General features: G+C 50.4%; 1 protein-coding gene across 1 annotated transcript in view; it reads left to right on the top strand.

The window, feature by feature from the left end:
* The first annotated feature begins 4,775 nt into the window (after positions 1–4,775).
* Positions 4,776–19,420, top strand: part of gmeb1 (glucocorticoid modulatory element binding protein 1) — a 57,743-nt gene continuing 43,098 nt past the window's right edge. Inside the window, exon 1 of the mRNA XM_038798446.1 lies at positions 4,776–5,180. Within this exon, the coding sequence (XP_038654374.1) occupies positions 5,041–5,180 (140 nt within the window). The 5' untranslated portion in view covers positions 4,776–5,040. The remainder of the gene's footprint in view (positions 5,181–19,420) is intronic.

The following is a 19,420-nucleotide window of genomic DNA, read 5'->3' as shown; positions in this document are numbered from 1 at the left end:
CCACTGCTCTCTCCCTCCAATCCAACTTTTAAGTTTTAATGTTTCTGATTGGAGGGAGAGAGCAGCCGGCAGTGTCAATTTCAGCGGCCGGCTGATTGCTTCAGTGAGAGAGCAGCTTCCCTCTCTGGATCAAAGTGAGCCGTCCGCTGAAATTGACACTGCCGGCTGCTCTCTCCCTCCAATCAGAAACATTAAAACTTAAAAGTTGGATTGGAGGGAGAGAGCAGCGGGCAGTGTCAATTTCAGCTGTCGGCTGATTGTTTCAGTGAGAGAGCAGCTTCCCTCTCCGGCCGCTGAAATTGACACTGTTTTAATTGGATCCACGATGGGGGTTTTAAATTTATTTAAAAATCTATGCTAGCGCTTCCCATTGTGAGTCTACGGGGGTCTGACCTCTCCCCCCGCCCCCCGTAGACTCACAATGGGAAGCGCTAGCATAGATTTTAAAATAAATTTAAAACCCCCATCATGGATATCCGCGGCTCGGATACAACGCGGGTGGCTGTCTTGGACCCCAACACCCGCGTTATAAAGGGGGACTACTGTAATGCCTCAGCATTGCCCTGAGCACATCAAGAATGAAATAGGTAGACCACTAGCTTCCTCAGCCCAACACTTTCACTTTACCATGTCCAGCATTCACTTAAACCATTTGCAAGCAAATTTAGAAATACATTTGATTTTCATACATTAGAATACATGCTAACTTGTAACTATTAAATAGCAAGGTATCAAAGATAGCGTTTACAATTCTTGATGATCCAGTCAAAACCAGCAAGCCCTTAAATACATATCATGTACGAGTAAGAACACTGGTTTTTAAACAAAATGTAACAAAGTTTGTGCGACTACTAAATTTGATGAACACACCTCCCTCATGTTGACGCCAAAACGTCCGGCGCCAAAACAGCCGGCACCAAAACGGTTGGCGCCAAAACGGCCGCGCCAAAACGGCCGCGCCCAAATGGCTGCGCCAAAACGTACCTAACCCCCATAGCTTGGCAGATGTTCGCCCCAGGCCAGCACACCCCGCTCGACCCATTCCCCATGGCGATAACGCCTCTCCTCTTCCCCCCCGGCCCCCATCGGCTCCTTCCTAGGCAGCAACCCGGTATCCCCCCCCCCCCCCAAGGCTCGGACCCCTCCTAGCCGCGACGCACCCTCCATGGTACTTCCGTGAGTCAGCTGACTTCTGCTGACCCCGGCAGCTCCCGCCAAAACCTATCCCCTCCCGGCATGGGGTCATCCCCCTCTTGCCACACCTCCTTGGCATTGCTGCAGCGCGGGAAAGAAGACCCATAGAGGCCCCGCCCCCACTGCAAGCTCCACCCCCCCACCTCGCAGCGCGGGAAACCAGAGGAAAGCACGCGCTTTCACACTGCCACACCCCACCCTTCTGACGCAGCTCCCCAAAATCCAGTTTCACCTCAATCCCCAGCCCCATACAGAAGAGAACATATAAAACACAAACCCCCAACACTCCCCACCTAACCCACAACCATGCCCAACAAACAAACCCACCCGTAAACAGAGCAAACAGAAAACCAGCATACATAACACACATGTCGTAGTTAAAGAAAGTTGAAACAGTTGAAACAGTTGAAACAAAACAGCCACAGCGGAAACAACGACGGCCAAAGTATGTCCCCAGGCCCTAGTTCAAGTCCAGCTTCTCCGCCTGTACAAAGGCCCACGCCTCCTCCGGGGACTCGAAGTAATGGTGCCGGTCCTTGTATGTCACCCACAGGCGCGCAGGCTGCAGCATTCCAAACCTGACCTGCTTAGCATGAAGCACCGCCTTCGTCCGGTTGAACCCGGCCCGCCGCTTAGCCACCTCCGCACTCCAGTCCTGGTAGATCCTCACTACCGAATTCTCCCATTTACTGCTCCTCTCTTTCTTGGCCCAGTGCAGCACACACTCCCGGTCACTGAATCGGTGGAACCGCACCAGCACCGCCCTCGGGGGCTCACCTGCCTTGGGCCTCCTGGCCAGCACTCTGTGCGCTCCCTCAAGCTCCAGGGGCAAATGGAAGGACCCCGCTCCCATCAACGAGCTCAGCATCGTGGTCACATACGCCGGGAGATCCGACCCCTCCAGCCCCTCCGCCAGGCCCAGGATCCTCAGATTCTTTCACCTCGTGCGAACGTCCAGCTCCTCCAAGCGGTCCTGTCACTTTTTGTGAAGTGCCTCGTGCAACTCCACTTTCCCCACGAGGACCACGGCCTCCTCCTCCCTTGCAACGGCCTGCTGCTGCAACTCCCGAATAGACTCCTCCTGGGCCCCAAGCAGCTTGTTCGTAGTTGCATTCAGGAGTCCAGCAGCTCAGCCTTCAGCTCAGCAAAACAACGTAGGAGCGAGGCCTGTTGCTCCTGCGCCCACTTCCACCAGTCCTCGGGTGTTGCGCCGGCCGCCATTTTGTTTTCCTTCCCCCGTTTTCTGGGGGGAGTTGCTGCAGCCTTTTTCTTCGTCCCACTCCAGGTGAGCACCATATAGTGTGGGGCAAGTTCTTCCAGGCACCTTCCCCCACCGGGATGCGTAAAAACAGCGCCGTTTGGGGCCATCGAAACAGCCCAAAAGTCCCTAAATAGCGGGAGCTGCCGAACGTGCGGCTTAGCTCCGCATAGCCGCAACCGGAAGTCCCCTCAGTGAGATTTGTTGACTAACAATGTGACAAACATCTGGATGGATTTTGAAAGAAATCCATGGAATCTGCTTATGTCACACTTGTCATTTATTGGAGAGCTCAGTGGATGTCAGAGAGTGAAGACAGGGATTTCCAGCTCTCTAAATAGAAAATGCTACAAGGCTATTGGGATGTAGTCGACTGAACAATCAGTTGCAGAGCTCAGTCAAGTGATCAGTTGAGCAGAGGTGCTACTGGAAGACTGAGTGTAGAGTGTGAGTTTTGGGTGTCTTTGGGAGCGATATGAGTTGGGTAAAAAGCATTGGGTGAATGCTCAGGAATTCACTAGAAGAAAGCTGTTTGCAACTATGCCAGTCCCAAGTGAGAAGTCTTTTTGTGTCACTCTCTGCTGTGGTAACTCTTCACTGGTTTATGTATCTGTAGAAATAGAGCTGGGGTAGAATTTGAAGCGTCTTCTTGTGTTTGTATTGAGATCTTTCCAACCATTTTGTCTGGTGTAATATAGTTCATTTTTCTTCTTTAATAAATATCACAGTGGTTAGCACTGCTGCCTCACGGCACCGAGGACCCGGGTTCGATCCCAGCCCCGGGTCACAGTCCGTGTGGAGTTTTCACATTCTCCCCTTGTCTGCGTGGGTCTCACTCCCATAACCCAAATATGTATAGGGTTGGTGGATTGGCCATGCTAAATTGTCCCTTAATGGAAACGAAAATCACAGAATCACAGCAAAGGAAGCCATTTGGCCCATTGTGTCTGCACCAGCTCTCCAAACGAGCATTATGGCTTAGTGCCATTCCCTCCACTTTTCCACATAACCCTGCATATGCTTATATTCATGTAATCATCTAATGCCCTCTTGAGTGCCTCGATTGAACCTTCCTCCACCACATTTTCACTGCATTCCAGACCTAAACCACTCGTGTGAAAGTTTTTTCTCACATATTTGCTTCCTTTTCAAATCACCTTTAATCTTTGCCCTCTCATTCTTGAACCTTTTATGAGGGTGACCAGTTTTTCCCTATGTACTCTGTCCAGCCCCATCATGATTTTGAACATCTAAATCAAATCTCCTCTCAACCTTCTTCTCTCTGAGAACAGCCCCAATCTCTCTGATCCATCCTCATAACTCAAGTTTCTCATCCCTGGAACCATTCTTGTAAATCTCTTCTGCACTCATTCCAATGCATTCACATCCTTCCTGTTTTGTGGCACCTAAAACTGTACACAATATTTCAGCTGAGGTCTAACTAGTGTCTTTTATAAGTTTAGTTTAAACTCCTTGCTCTTGTACTCTATGTCCCTACTAAAAAAGCCCAGAATCGCTCCCTCCAGTTGTTCTGCTATCTTCAATCATCGATGCACATATACACCATGTTCTCTCTGCTCCCACACACCTTTAAAAATTGTACCCCTTATTTTAAACTCTCTCCTTGTTCTTCCAACCAAAATGCATAACCTCACTTTTCTACACTGAACTTCATCTGCCACTTGTCTGCCCACTGTGTCTATGTCTTTTTGAAGTTCTACACTGTCCTCTTCAGTTTACAATACTTCCAAGTTTTATATCTTCTGCACACTTTGAAACTGTCCCCTGCACACCAATATCGAGATCATTGATGTATATCAGGAAAAGCAAGGTCCCCAGTACTGACCTCGGGGGAACACCACTACAAACCACTAGCTTTGACAAAGAGTAATCCAGACTCAAAATGTTAGCTCCCTTCTCTCTCCAAAGATGCTGTTAGACCTGCTGAGATTGTCCAGTGTTTTGTTTTTGTTTCAGATTCCAACATCTGCAGTAATTTGCTTTTAGCCACTACAAACCTTCCTCCAGCCCGAAAAATATCCATCGACCATTACTCTTTGCTTCCTGTTTATGAGCCAATTTTGTAGCCACATTGTTATTGTCCCTTTTATTCTTTGTGTTAAAATTTCATCAGCAGGCTCCAATGAATATGTTCAGTAACTTTCCTTCCCGGTTTCTGAAAGAAAAGTTAGGATCAATCAAGTCAGATTTCACTCTGGAATCTGATTTGTCCAGTGTTAACAACAGCTTTGAAAAGTTTTGTACAAAAGTAATGACTGCAATGGATTGATTGCCAGTATACAATATGGCGACGCACTGAGCAGTCACAACTCGGAATGGGCAGACAGAGAATGGCACGTGACGATGATGCAATCGCCGATGCCACAACGTCGTGACGTTACATCGCGCCGACGCTGGCAGGGAGACGTTGGTGACGGAAAAGCGCCGAAGCAGCGAGCGTGGGGCCTCGGCTTTTTCTCGGTTGTTTAGCGGCAGTCGGAGCCCGGGGGTGGGCCGGTAGGCCCCGCAGGCTCGCTCGGAGGCGGCGAACAATAGTTCGGAGCGAGAAGGAGAAGCAGGAAGGAAAAATGGCGAACGCGGCCGAGGTGAACGCGGTGTCTGTTGGGGATGTGGTGGTGGTGAAGGCCGAGCCCGTGAGCCTGGAGGGGGATAGCTCGGAGGAGAGCAAGACCCAAGTCATTCTGCAGCTTCAACCGGTGCAGCACGGGTAAGGAGCGGTGAGGAGAGGCCTGCCGGCTCAGTATAACCCTAGCAAGGCCTGGCCCTAGAGTATAGCCTGGGGCAACAACAGGCACAGTACAATCACGTTCAAATAAATGAAATCTATTAAACCATAAGTAGAGTGAGAATGTACAATATTAAGGTATTAAACCCTGATTCATTGAAATCTGATAATACATTAAAACATAGAATCAACCTGTGACCTAGGTCTGATGACCAGAGCTGTGAATGGGGAGCTGTCTGATGCCTAGAGGGGCAAATGGGGAGCTAACCAATGCCCAGAGTGCCGAATGGGGAGCTACCTGATGCCCAGAGTGCAGAATGGGGAGCTACCTGATGCCCAGGGGACTGAATGGGGAGCTTCTGATGCCCAGGGCACCAAATGGGGAGCTGCCTGTGCCCAGGGCACTGAATGGGGAGCTATCCAATGCCCATGGTGCCGAATGGGGAGCTGCCCGTGCCCAGGGGACCGAATGGGGAGCTGCCTGATGCCCAGGGGACCGTTTGGGGAGCTACCTGATACCCAGAGCGCCGAATGGGGAGCTACCTGATGCCCAGGGGACCGAATGGGGAGCTACCTGATGCCCAGGGGACCGAATGGGGAGCTACCTGATGCCCAGGGGACCGAATGGGGAGCTACCTGATGCCCAGGGGACCGAATGGGGAGCTACCTGATGCCCAGGGGACCGAATGGGGAGCTACCTGATGCCCAGGGGACCGAATGGGGAGCTACCTGATGCCCAGGGGACCGAATGGGGAGCTACCTGATGCCCAGGGGACCGAATGGGGAGCTACCTGATGCCCAGGGGACCGAATGGGGAGCTACCTGATGCCCAGGGGACCGAATGGGGGAGCTGCCTGTGCCCAGGGCACCGAATGGGGAGCTGCCTGTGCCCAGGGCACCGAATGGGGAGCTGCCTGTGCCCAGGGCGCCGAATGGGGAGCTGCCTGTGCCCAGGGCGCCGAATGGGGAGCTGCCTGTGCCCAGGGCGCCGAATGGGGAGCTGCCTGTGCCCAGGGTGCCGAATGGGGAGCTGCCTGTGCCCAGGGTGCCGAATGGGGAGCTGCCTGTGCCCATGGGTGCCGAATGGGGAGCTGCCTGTGCCCTGGGTGCCGAATGGGGAGGTGCCCGGGGTGCCGGATGGGGAGGTGCCCGGGGTGCCGGATGGGGAGGTGCCCGGGGTGCCGGGTGGGGAGGTGCCCGGGGTGCCGGGTGGGGAGGTGCCCGGGGTGCCGGATGGGGAGGTGCCCGGGGTGCCGGATGGGGAGGTGCCCGGGGTGCCGGATGGGGAGGTGCCCGGGGTGCCGGATGGGGAGGTGCCCGGGGTGCCGGATGGGGAGGTGCCCGGGGTGCCGGATGGGGAGGTGCCCGGGGTGCCGGATGGGGAGGTGCCCGGGGTGCCGGGTGGGGAGGTGCCCGGGGTGCCGGATGGGGAGGTGCCCGGGGTGCCGGATGGGGAGGTGCCCGGGGTGCCGGATGGGGAGGTGCCCGGGGTGCCGGATGGGGAGGTGCCCGGGGTGCCGGATGGGGAGGTGCCCGGGGTGCCGAATGGGGAGGTGCCCGGGGTGCCGGATGGGGAGGTGCCCGGGGTGCCGGATGGGGAGGTGCCCGGGGTGCCGGATGGGGAGGTGCCCGGGGTGCCGGATGGGGAGGTGCCCGGGGTGCCGGATGGGGAGCGAATGGGGTGCTGCCCGATGCCCAATTTCTTTTTCAAAATTAAGTGACAATTTAGTGTGGCCAATCCACCTACCCTACACATCTTTGGATTGTGGGAATGCGACCCAACCAGACACAGGGAGAATGTGCAAACCCCACATGGCAGAGCAGCGAATGCTGAGCCGTCTGCTGCTATTGCACCTTAGGATCTGTAGAAATCTTGACATAGACCGGCACTGTCTTAAATTTTCAATGAGCTGATTTCCGCAGCCTGGGACCTTCCGCGGCTGTCTCTTACACTGATCTTTGTGTTGGAGACATGGGCTATGTAAGCACTACGTACTCAGATACTTAGCCCAGCATTGTTGCACTGTTTAATCTCTGGTGTAACTCAGCAATTCACATCATAATAAGAACATAACAATGAGTAGCAGGAGTAGGCAATCTGGCACCACGAGCCTGCTCTGCCATTCAGTTGTTTTTGATGTTTTTGTGGACACAGCTCCACTTACTCGCACGTTCACCATAACCTGTTATTCCTTTACTATTCAAAAATCTATCTACCTTTGCCTTAAAAACATTTAACAAGATGGTCTTTTTAATAAATTTAGAGTACCCAATTATTTTTTCCAATTAAGCAGCAATGTAGCATGGCCAATCCACCTACCCTGCACATCTTTTTGGGTTGTGGGGGTGAAACCCACGCAGACACGGGGAGAACGTGCAAACTCCACACGGACAGTGACCCAGGGCCGGGATTCGAACCCGGGTCCTCGGCGCCGTAGGCAGAAACGCTATCCACTGTGCCACCGTGCTGCCGATAAGATAGTCTTAACTGCTTCACTGGGCAGGGAATTCCACAGATTTGTGACCTTTTGGAAAACAAGTTCCTTCTCAACTCAGTCCTAAATCTGCTCCCCCTTATTTTCAGGCTAAGCCCCCTAGTTTTAATTTCACCCATCAGTGGAAACAACTGCCCTGGTTTTATCCTATCTGTTGCCTTGATAATTTTATGTATTGCCATAAAATCCCCCCTCATTCTTCTAAATTCTAATGAGTAAAGTCCCAGTCTACTTAGTTTCTCCTCATCAGTTAATCCTCTGAACTCTGGAATCAACCTAGCGAATCTCCTGCACACCCTCCAATGCCAGTACATCCTTTCTCAAGTAAGGAGGCCAAAACTGTACACAGTATTCCAGGTGTGGCCTCACCAGCACCCTATACAACTGCAACATAACCTCCCTACTTTCAAACTCCATCCCTCTAGCAATGAAGGACAAAATTCCATTTGCCTTCTCAATTGTTTGCTGCACCTGCAAACCAACATTTTGCGATGCATGCACAAGGACACCGAGGTCCTTCTGCACAGCAGTATGCTGCAATTTTTTATCATTTAAATAAGTCCATTTTGCTGTTATATCTACCAAAATGGATGACCTAATTTGCCGATATTGAACTCCATCTGCTAGACCCTTGCCCACTCAAATGATCTGTATCCCTCTGCACCCTTTCAGTATCCTCTGCACACTTTGCTCTACCACTCATCTTAGTGTAATCTGCGAACTTTGACACATTAGACTTGTTCCCGAACTCCAGATCATCGATAATTGTGGACCCAGCACCAATCCCGGAGGCACACCAGTAGCCACTGATCACCAAACCGAAAAACACCCATTTATCCCCAGGCTTTCTGTAGTCAAACAACCCTCTATCCATGCTAACGCATTACCCATAATGCCTATATCTTATGCCGCAGCCTTTTGTGCGGTACCTTGTCGAATGCCTTCTGGAAATCCAGATACACCACATCCACCGGTTCCCCGTTGTCCACCTCGCTCATAATGTCCTCAAAATACTCCACTAAATTAGTCAAACATGACCTTTCATGAACCCATACTGCTTCTGCCCAATGGGTCAGTTTCTATCCAGATGTCTTCCTTAACGACAAATTCAAGCATTTTCCCCAATGCCCCACCCCCATTTCTCAACAAAGGCTCCCCCACTGACCCTGACTCACTACCGACCCACCAAAAAGCCTTTTGAGATCTTTATACACCTGAATGTGGCAGCTGATATTGTTAAAACGGAAACCTGTGCTCTGCTCCTCTTGACTATTTTGTGTGGATGGTTGTGCTGATGCATCGCTGCTGCTGGTGGGGCAGGAAGTCCTGGCTGGAAAGGGGCAAAGAAAATCAGGGCGCAGCAACCTTGACAGTCACCGACAATCACCCATCTGGTCCAGCATTTGTTTTTGTTTTTTTAAAAAAAAATTTATTAAGATTTTCACAAAATATAAACAACAAAACAATATTAACAAAACAATCATGGTAAAAACCCAAGAACAACACCCACCCAACTACAAAAGCAACTACAAACAAAGAAGAAGAAAAAAGGCAAACAACAAAAGGGAAAGAGATAACACCTGCCACATCCCACAAACCCATGTACAGTTCTCCCTCCCACCGAACCAAACCCCCCCCCCCCCCCCCCCCCCCCCCCCTGAAAGGCTGTCACCGCCTAAAGAACCCTTGTACTGATTCCCCTCAGGGCAAATTTCACCTTTTCCAATTTGATGAACCCCTCCATATCATTGATCCAGGCCTCCACGCTTGGGGGCCTCGCATCCTTCCACTGAAGAAGAATCCTCCGCCGGGCTACTAGGGACGCAAAGGCCAGAACACCGGCCTCTTTCGCCTCCTGCACTCCCGGCTCCACTGCAACCCCAAACATTGCGAGTCCCCAGCCTGGCTTGACCCTGGATCCCACCACCCTCGACACCCGTCCTTGCTACCCCCTTCCAAAACTCCCCCAGCGCTGGGCACGCCCATAACATATGGGCATGGTTCGCTGGGCTCCCCGAGCAACTAGCACACCTGTCTTCGTCCCCGTAAAACCTACTCATCCTCGTCCCAGTCATGTGGGCCCGATGCAGCACCTTGAACTGTATGAGGCTAAGCCTCGCACAGGAAGACGAGGAATTCGCTCTCTCCAGGGCATCCGCCCACGTCCCCTCCTTAATCTCCTCACCCAGCTCCTCTTCCCATTTACCCTTCAGTTCCTCCACCTAGGCCTCGTCTACCTCCTGCATTACCCGGTATGTGTCCGAAATCCTCCCTCCTCCAACCCACACCCCCGAGAGCACCCTGTCCCGTACCCCACGTGGGGCAGCAAGGGGAACCCCTCCACCTGCCGCCTGGCAAACGCCCTAACCTGCATGTACCGAAACATGTTCCCCGGGGGGAGTCCAAACCTCCCCTCTAACTCCCCCAAGCTCGCGAACCTCCCCTCCACAAACAGGTCACTCAACCTCCTAACCCCTGCCCTGTGCCAGCCCAGAAATCCGCCATCAATGCTCCCTGGAACAAACCGATGGTTCCCCCGTATCGGGGCCTCCATCGAGCCCCCCCACTTCTCCCCTATGCCATCTCCATTGCCCCCAAAATTTGAGGGTAGCCGCCACCACCGGGCTTGTGGTATACCTCGTTGGAGGGAGCGGTAACGGCGCCGTTACCAGCGCCTCCAGGCTCGTGCCCACACAGGACGCCACCTCCATCCTCTTCCATGCTGCCCCTTCCCCGTCCATTACCCACTTCTGCACCATAGCTGCGCTGGCAGCCCAGTAGTACCCACAGAGGTTGGGCAACGCCAGCCCCCCCCCCCCCCTATCCCTGCCCCGTTCCAAGAACACTCTTCTCGCCCTCGGAGTCCCATACGCCCAGAAAAATCCCGTAATACTTCTGTTGACCCTCCTAAAAAAGGCCTTCGGGATAAGGATGGGGAGGCACTGGAACAAAAACCTCGGGAGCACTGTCATCTTAACGGACTGCACCCTCCCCGCCAGTGACAGCGGTAACATATCCCACCTTTTGAACTCCTTCTCCATCTGCTCCACCAACCTTGAGGTTGAGCTTGTGCAGGGCCCCCCAGCTCCCAGCCACCTGGACCCCTAGGTACCTGAAGCCCTTCCCTGCCTGCTTCAGTGGGAGCCTACCAATCCCCTCCTCCTGATCCCCCGGGTGCACCACGAACAACTCGCTCTTGCCCAGGTTCAGCTTATACCCAGAGAAGCACCCAAATTCACTAAGAATCCTCATCACCTCCGGCATCCCCCCCCCCACCGGGTCCGCCACATAGAGCAACAGGTCATCCGCATAAAGAGACACTCGATGCTCCTCCCCACCCCGCACCAGGCCCCTCCAGTTCCCCGACTCCCTCAATGCCATGGCCAGGGGCTCAATTGCCAACGCAAAGAGCAAGGGGGACAGGGGACACCCCTGTCTCGTCCCCCGTTACAGCCGAAAGTACTCCGACCTCCTCCTATTCGTGGCTACACTCTCCATCGGGGCCTCGTAGAGCAACCTCACCCAACGGACAAACCCCTCGTTAAAGGTCCGGACCAACAGGTCCGCATACCTTTTTATAAAATTCAGCCGGAAACCCATCCGGCCCCGGCGCCTTCCCTGACTGCATGCTCCCTATCCCTTTAACCAGCTCAATCGGCGACCCCAGTCCGTCGACCTGCCCCTCCTCCACCCTCGGAAATCGCAGCTTGTCCAAGAAGCGCCCCATTCCACCCCCCTCCACCGGGGGTTCAGACCGGTACAGTTCCCCATAGAAGTCCCTGAAGACCCCATTAACATCTACCCCCATCCGCACCACCGTACCAGCTCTTTCCGTCACTCCCCCAATCTCCCTGGCCGCGTCCCGCTTTCGAAGCTGGTGTGCCAGCATCCTGCTTGCCTTCTCCCCATATTCATACACTGTCCCCTGTGCTTTCCTCCACTGAGCTTCCGCCTTTCTGGTAGTCAATAGGTCGAACCTGGCCTGAAGGCTACGCCTCTCCCCCAGCAATCCCTCTTCCGGAGCCTCCGCATATCTCCTATCCACCCTCACCATCTCCCCTATCAGTCTCTCCCTCTCCCTCTGCTCCCCCCTCTCCCTATGGGTTCGGATGGAAATCAACTCCCCTCTAATCACCGCCTTCAATGCCTCCCAGACCGTCCCCACTCGGACCTCCCTGTTATCGTTGGCCTCAAGGTACCTCTCAATACACCCCCGAACCCTCCCGGCCACCTCCTCATCTGCCAGCAGCCCCACCTCCAAGCGCCAGAGCGGACGTTGGTCCCTCTCCTCCCCCAGCCTGAGGTCCACCCAGTGCGGGGCGTGATCTGAAATGGCAATGGCAGCGTATTCAACATCCTACACCCTCAAAACCAGCCCCCTGCTCAGGACAAAAAAAATCAATCCTCGAATAGGCCTTCTGCACGTGGGAGAAAAACGAGTACTCCTAGGCCCTTGGCCTCGCAAACCTCCAGGGATCCACCCCTCCCATCTGATCCATAAATCCCCTCAACACCTTAGCTGGCCTCCTACCCGTCCGGGACTTGGATCGATCCAATGGGGGATCCAACACCGTGTTGAAGCCCCCCCCCCCCCAAAAATGATCAGGCCCCCCACCTCCAGATCCGGAATGCGGCCTAACATACGCCGCATAAACCCCGCATCGTCCCAATTTGGGGCGTAAACATTCACCAACACCACCCTCTCCCTCTGCAGCTTACCACTCACCATCACATACCTCCCGCCACTGTCAGCCACCACATTTAACGCCTCAAATGACACCCCTCTTTCCCACCAGGATCGCCACCCCCTGACTCTTCTCATCCAGCCCTGAGTGAAATACTTGGCCCACCCATCCCTTCCTCAGCCGAACCTGGTCCTCCACTTTCAGGTGTGTCTCTTGGAGCATGGTCACATCCGCCTTCAGCCCCTTCAGGTGCGCAAACACCCGGGCCCGTTTGACCGGCCCATTCAGCCCCCCTCACATTCCAGGTTATCAGCCGGATCAGAGGGCTCCCTGCTCCCCTTCCCTGCCGATTAGCCATAACCCATCCCCTGGCCACCACTGGCCAGCGTCTTCCCCCCCCCCCCCCCCTCCCCCAAGCACCCCCTGCATCCTCCAGCTCCTTCCTGACCATTTCAGCAGCAACCCGGTCCCCCCCCCCCCCCCCCCCCCCCCCCCCCCAAGGCTAGGACCTCTCCCTTCATAGCACTCCCGTGAGCCAGCTAACTTCTGCTGACCCCGGCGACTCACGCCCTACCTCCGACTCCTCCCCACGTGGGACTACTCCTCCTCCTTCTTGCCCATCAGCAGCGGCCCCCCCCCCCGGCCCGAACCCGTCCCCGTTTACCTCCCTGCCCGAACCCGTCCACCAGACCCGCACAAAAAGACATAACGACATCACCCCACCCACCCTAAAGCCAACCCACATCTTGCATTAATCAGAGCAAACACAATTACATTATCATACAAAATCCCCCATCTTAGACCCTCAGTTTGAGTCCAGTTTCTCGGCCTGCACAAAGGCCAAAGCCTCCTCCGGGGACTCAAAATAATGGTGCCGGACCTTGTAGGTGACCCACAGACGCGCCGGCTGCAACATGCCAAACTTCACGCTCCGTCTGTGGAGCACCGCCTTCATCTGGTTAAACCCGGCCCTCCGCTTAGCCACCTCTGCACTCCAGTCCTGGAAGATCCGCACCTCCGTGTTCTCCCACTTGCTACTCTGCTCCTTCTTGGCCCACCGGAGCATGCACTCACGGTCCACGAACCGGTGAAATCGCACCAACACCGCCCGCGGCGGCTCGTTCTGCTTGGGCCTCCTAGCCAGAATTCTGTGGGCCCCCTCCAATTCCAGGGGCCCCTGGAAGGACCCAGCTCCCATCAGCGAGTTCAGCACAACAACCACGTAGGCTGCCAGGTCCGACCCCTCCAGCCCCTCCGTGAGGCCCAGGATCCGCAAATTCTTCCGCCTCGACCGGTTGTCCAGCTCCTCGAACCGCTCCTGCCACCTTTTATGGAGCGCCTCATGCATCTCCACCTTCCCCGCGATGGCCACGGCCTCATCCTCCCTTTCGGAGGCCTGCTGCTGCAGCTCACGGATCGCAGCCCCCTGGGCTCTCTGAGTCTCCATCAGCTCTCTGGTGGTAGCCTTCAGCGACTCCAGCAGCTCCACCTTAAGCTCCTGGAAGCAGCGCAGCAGAGTCTCCTGCTGCTCCTGCGCCCACTGCCTCAGCTCCTCGAGGCCTCTGCCGGCTGCCATTTTGTTTCTCTTCCCCCCCGCTTTTCCAGGGGTGCTTCCACCGTTTTTCTTCTTGCCCCACTCCTGGTCCGGACCATAGGACCTTGGGGATCGACTCCAGTCCCCTTCCCACGTTGGGATTCGTCGACGAAGTTCTGTTGGGGGCCCTGAAAAGAGCCCCAAAGTCCGTTATTCGTGGGAGCTGCCGATCGTGCGGCTTAGCTCCGCATTGCCGCCACCGGAAGTTGGTCCAGCATTTGTTGAACTACATTAAAATAAATACATTATAATAAACCAAGTATGTTAGGAAGTAAATATGGAACAATGCATGTGAAACAAATTATATTTTTTTTAATTTTGAATTTCATTATGCAACTAAAATTCAAATCTAAACATTAAAATAAATACATTAAAATATAAGCACTGAACTATAATTGGTAAAACTAACCTACCAATATTTTGAAAAATACACCTAATTTATAAGTATTGCATTATAATTAACTATATTTTAAGATTAAATTGTAAATCCATTAAATTATAATTGTTCAGCAATAACAGGCATATAAAATTATAAACAATGTAAATATTTCTATACTATAAATAAAATAATTTGAAGTGCTTCGAAATTAGACTTGGAGAAGATCTGGGGAGTACAAAGCTTAAGGTCCTCAAATGTAAGATAGCGACTAATAAATATTAATAAGAAATTCAGAAGAAACGTCTTTACCAGAAGAGTATAGAGCTCACTACTGCATGGAATGGTTGTGGCGACTGGTTAAGGAGAACCTGGATAAACATACGAGGGGGAAAGGAATAGGTCAGGTGAAATGGGGTGGGAGGAAGATCGTATGGACCATAAACATTGACCAACTGGACCAGTTTCTGTGCTGTAAATTCTATGTAATATAAAGTAAAACCATAAAAGCATATAGAATTAAAATTCAAACATGCAGCATGATTTTTTTAAATGTAGATAAATACCATAAATTTTAAACTGGCATCAAATATTAAGTAAATTTTAATATGAACAAATAGTGTAAATACAATGAGTTATTTTAATAAATAGATTACATTTTGAAAGCTCAAACGCACATTTGTTAAATGGTGAATAAATATTTTAAACAGTGAAATACAAATTGTGAAATAAAATGCCAAAATTAAATATAAACAATTTTTAAAGGAGAAATTTATGTTAAAGTTGCTATAAGTATATAATTTAATAAAGTTAAATATAATTAAAATGAAATCTGACAAATATAATTTGGAATTACATCTTGCAGACAGGAAAAAACAATTCTTGGAAAATGTGCATTTCAGCCCTTCATGGCTTCCAAGTCTTTCTCCAGAGACCTGAACACCAAATTCTGGTTAACATCCGAGTGCAGTACTGAGGATTCGGCAGAGTTAGAGGCTTTCAGATGAGACCTTAAGCCTAGACCCTACCTGCCCTCTCGGAAGACATCAGCGATCCAGTTCCATGAATGGAACATGTGCAGGAGTTCTCACTGGTGCCCTGGCCAATTGTTATCCCTCTGCAAAAATCACTGAAAAGAAAATGATCTGGTCATTATCTCATTTCTGTTTGTGTGCAAGTTGGCTGCTGTTTTTCCTAATTACTACAGGTCAAGTGCGTTGGTGGGGGGGGGGGGGGGGGGATACTCGTTTGGCTATAAAGTGCTTTTGGACGGGGGGGGGGGGGGGGGGGGGGGATACTCGTTTGGCTATAAAGTGCTTTTGGACGGGGGGGTGGCAAAGCAAATTACTTTGCATACTGGAAATACAAAATAAAAACAGATATCGCTGGGAATACTCAGCATAATAGGCAGCGTCATGGAGAGAGAAACAGGGTTAACGTTTCAGACCCAAGACCAATTGTCCAAAAAGATCTTCAGAATGACAGCAGAGAAATTCAGCACCTTGTGCCCGTCCTGCTGCTCTTCAGTCTGAGCTCTCGACTTAAACCCCACTTCCTGATATCTCCTGCATATCTTTCTATATTCCTATCAAGCACACCCTATTCCCTGCTGCTTTATGTTATGGTCTGTTCCGAATATATACATTTTCATAACCATTTTGGTTTGGAAACATCTTGTAACTGGAACTCTTTTGAACCGTTTTTGCTTCTGGGGAATGTTCGTCCAAAGCAAAGTTACTTTTTAAAAAAAAAAGAAGAAAACAGTCTCGGGTGAAGAAAAATTAATGGGTGATTACTTGGGTGACTCAAAGTCCATTTTTAGCCAAGGTATAATTTTGCCCAAGACTCCTTGTCTAAGATACGGGAGGGGTGTGGTGCCAGCCAAGTCTTTGAAAATTTGGGGGAGGGACTTATTAATGGCCTTTTAGGGAAGGAAATCTTAGAATCCCTACAGTCCAGAAGGAGACAATTTGGCCCATCGAGCCTGCACCGACCCTTGAGAAGAGCAGCATATTTAAGCCCACGTCTCCACCCTATCCCCATAGCCCAGTAACCCCACCTAATCTACTGGAAGGGGCAATTTAGCATGGCCAATCCACCTGACCTGCACATCTTTGGATTGTGGGAGGAAACCGGCGCACCCGCAGGAAACCCACGCACACACGGGAAGAACCTGCAAACACCACAGTCACCCGAGGCCAGAATTGAACCTGGGTCCCTGGCGCTGTGAGGCAGAAGTGCTAGCCACTGTGCCATCCTTGTCCAGTGTGATGTACATGTGACTCCAGGTCTACAGCAACATGGTTGACTCTTAATTTCCCTCACTTTAAGCGTGATCATAAATGGGCAGCAAATGCTGGTCTTGCCAGTGACGCTCACGTTTCAGGAAAGAAAAAAAAGGTTGAGCAACTTTTTTTCCAGCACTCCTGTCTGATGCTGTTGTCTAGGGAAGGCTAATCTTTAAAATATTGTCAGGGTGTGGGTGATGCTGGCGCGGTGGGAATTTATTGCTTACCCAAGGGCGTTGAGTCAACCATGTGTGGGACCAGCCAGAGAAACATGGGACAGGCCAAGTAGTGTTGGCAGGTGCCCATTCCTCCTGAGCATGAGTGAACCAGTTTTTTTTTATAGACAATTGCAGTTTTCATGTTTTACCTGATGCCTGCCTAAAAACTATCAGATTTTTCAACTCGTCATGGTGGGATTTGAGCTCTTAACCTCGGGATTGCTAGTTCACTCTCATAACCACTGGTTTATCGTAGAAGCTAAGTTGTAGAGCAGCAACTTCCTACTCCATTGGTAAGATGATCCACTCTAGCCAAAGAGATGCGGTTACTATCTTTAAAAAAGGTTGGATGTTGCTGCTTCATTTGTGACTCTGGCATTTTGAACCCACTTTTTCATAGATTTTTCACAGTTACCTCATTGCAGTGTTACTGTAAGCCTACTTGTGACAATAAAGATTATTATTGATAGATCCTCCTGCATTATGCACTGGGGCGGATCTGGTGGATGATGTCATTTTCCTGGCCTCTTTAACATTGGGGGGGGGGTCTCATAATCCCCTTTCTTCTCCTAACTGGATTTTTTTTTTGCTGTTAAATATAATGGTGTGTGACTCTATTTGAATTCTGAATCTGCCAACATTCCCTTCTGTTCCAACCTCCAGACTAGTACCATCCCAAATCCAGAAATTTCAGAGTTATGCTCCTTTTCAAAAAAGGATTGAGGGCCTGCCATAACATTTATCCAGCTGGAACGTTTTACATAGGTACATGCAGAATGTAAAACGCTGATTGACATATGCCAATCATGAATTACTCCAGGGATTGTCCTGTCTTTTGCAGTTTATACAGTGTTTCTGGAAGTTTTGCCAATCTACAACTGAAACCATACTGTGAGATCAAACATGGAGAAAATACAGGACTGCTGCATATTTGATCATTGTGTCAGTGCCAGTAGTGCAGGAGTGTGAGTTGATTGCCTCAATGAGGAGACAGTTGGCTACGAATGTATGAAAGAACAATGGGTGTGTTGGAAGTGGAAGTGAATAGCTGGTGCAGGTATGATGAGCTGATTGGCCTTCTATTGTGCTGTTTTATGATTAAAACATTCTATCCCGCACATGTATCATTTTTAAGCAGTTTAAAAACTACAGTAATTAAGTTTGTTTCCACATGAAGGACACTTTTACTTTGAAGGCAAGTTTGTGTTATTCCTACCATTGACAGCATTCTCTGATAACCTATGTGGTCCTTGCGTTGTCGATGATCCACCATTTTCTGTTGTGCTGCAAGATGCTGTGGCCTTCTACTCATCAAAAACGCCAGCATCTTAACAAAAATGCAATAGAAAGGAAGTTAAATTAAATCTCCAGATTAAACAATCAAACTGCAACTTTAGTGTGGCCTAGTATTAATCCCATATCCTGCTTAACCCAAGTCTGTTGCAGCACGGAGACCGGGGCATGGCTGAATTCTTACTCTGCTGATTTAGTTTTCAATTGGAGGTGGGCTTCAGCACTTCTGGATCTAGTTTCTGATCACCATCCACTGACCCATTGCTGGAAAGTATATGTGCATAATGTGAGAAAAGCTAAACTACTGTGCTCCCATTGTCAAATAGCTTACCTAAACCTTTTTGTCAAGACCCAAATATGAAAAGTAATACTTTGGAAAAAGTACTGAAAGGCTTTTTGTTGTGGAACTATATTGCAGCAAAATCCAGCACCTTCAGGAATGGAAAGGGGAACATTTCAGGGGATCACGTGAAGCAAAACTTGAAACCCAAGCAGCTGGTTTAAAGTATTGCTGGTCATTAAGGAAAGCTTTATATTGTCATTTCGCATCTAAAATTTTTTGATATCAGCATGATGTTGAGGGGAAAATATCACCATCAACTATGTTTGTGTGTGCGTTAACTTGAGCACGTTGTAAATTTTGAGTTTATTATGAGGACATGAGCTTATAATCGAAGTTGACACGCGTGCAGTACAATGTCATATTTTGGATCTAACATTAAGCTGTGGTCCCAAGTGTTCTGACTTTAAAAGATCTGTGGCGCTGTTTCAAGGAAAAGCAGGCCTTTTCTTCGAGCTCCGTTGATGCTTGGGCTAAAGTTCCGTCTGGATAACAATGAGTGCAGCCAAAAGTAATTCATTGTGTATTTCACCGAGAGAAATTTCTTACAAAGTGCTGAAATGCTATATAAATGCTAGTTTTTAATAATGAGCCAAAATGTTTATGATTTGATCTTCATTACTTCTTCACCTTATGTTGCTTCCACGATATCCACATGTTCTTCATAACTTGTAATGCTTTTCCAGACACAATCTCAGATTGGTTGGAAAGAATCCAAAATGTTTGGATCTTTTTCCACTTGCGGTATGTGTCTAATTGCCCACAGAGTTGGAACAGATGTTTACAACAAAAAGGATGTATACTGGACAAAATGTTGCATGCAATAAATGTAGCAGTTACAAGAAATGCCCATTATAAACCAGACTTTCAGTATACCAATACCACATTTTGATGGTCAGTTGCTGTGTTTCACTGAACTTTCAGTGGCAGCAC

Source organism: Scyliorhinus canicula, chromosome 1, assembly GCF_902713615.1.
Source record: "Scyliorhinus canicula chromosome 1, sScyCan1.1, whole genome shotgun sequence".
In the NCBI taxonomy this organism is placed as follows: Eukaryota; Metazoa; Chordata; class Chondrichthyes; order Carcharhiniformes; family Scyliorhinidae; genus Scyliorhinus; species Scyliorhinus canicula.
The sequence above is the reverse complement of the archived record's forward strand: the minus strand, read 5'-3'. Positions and strand labels throughout refer to the sequence as shown.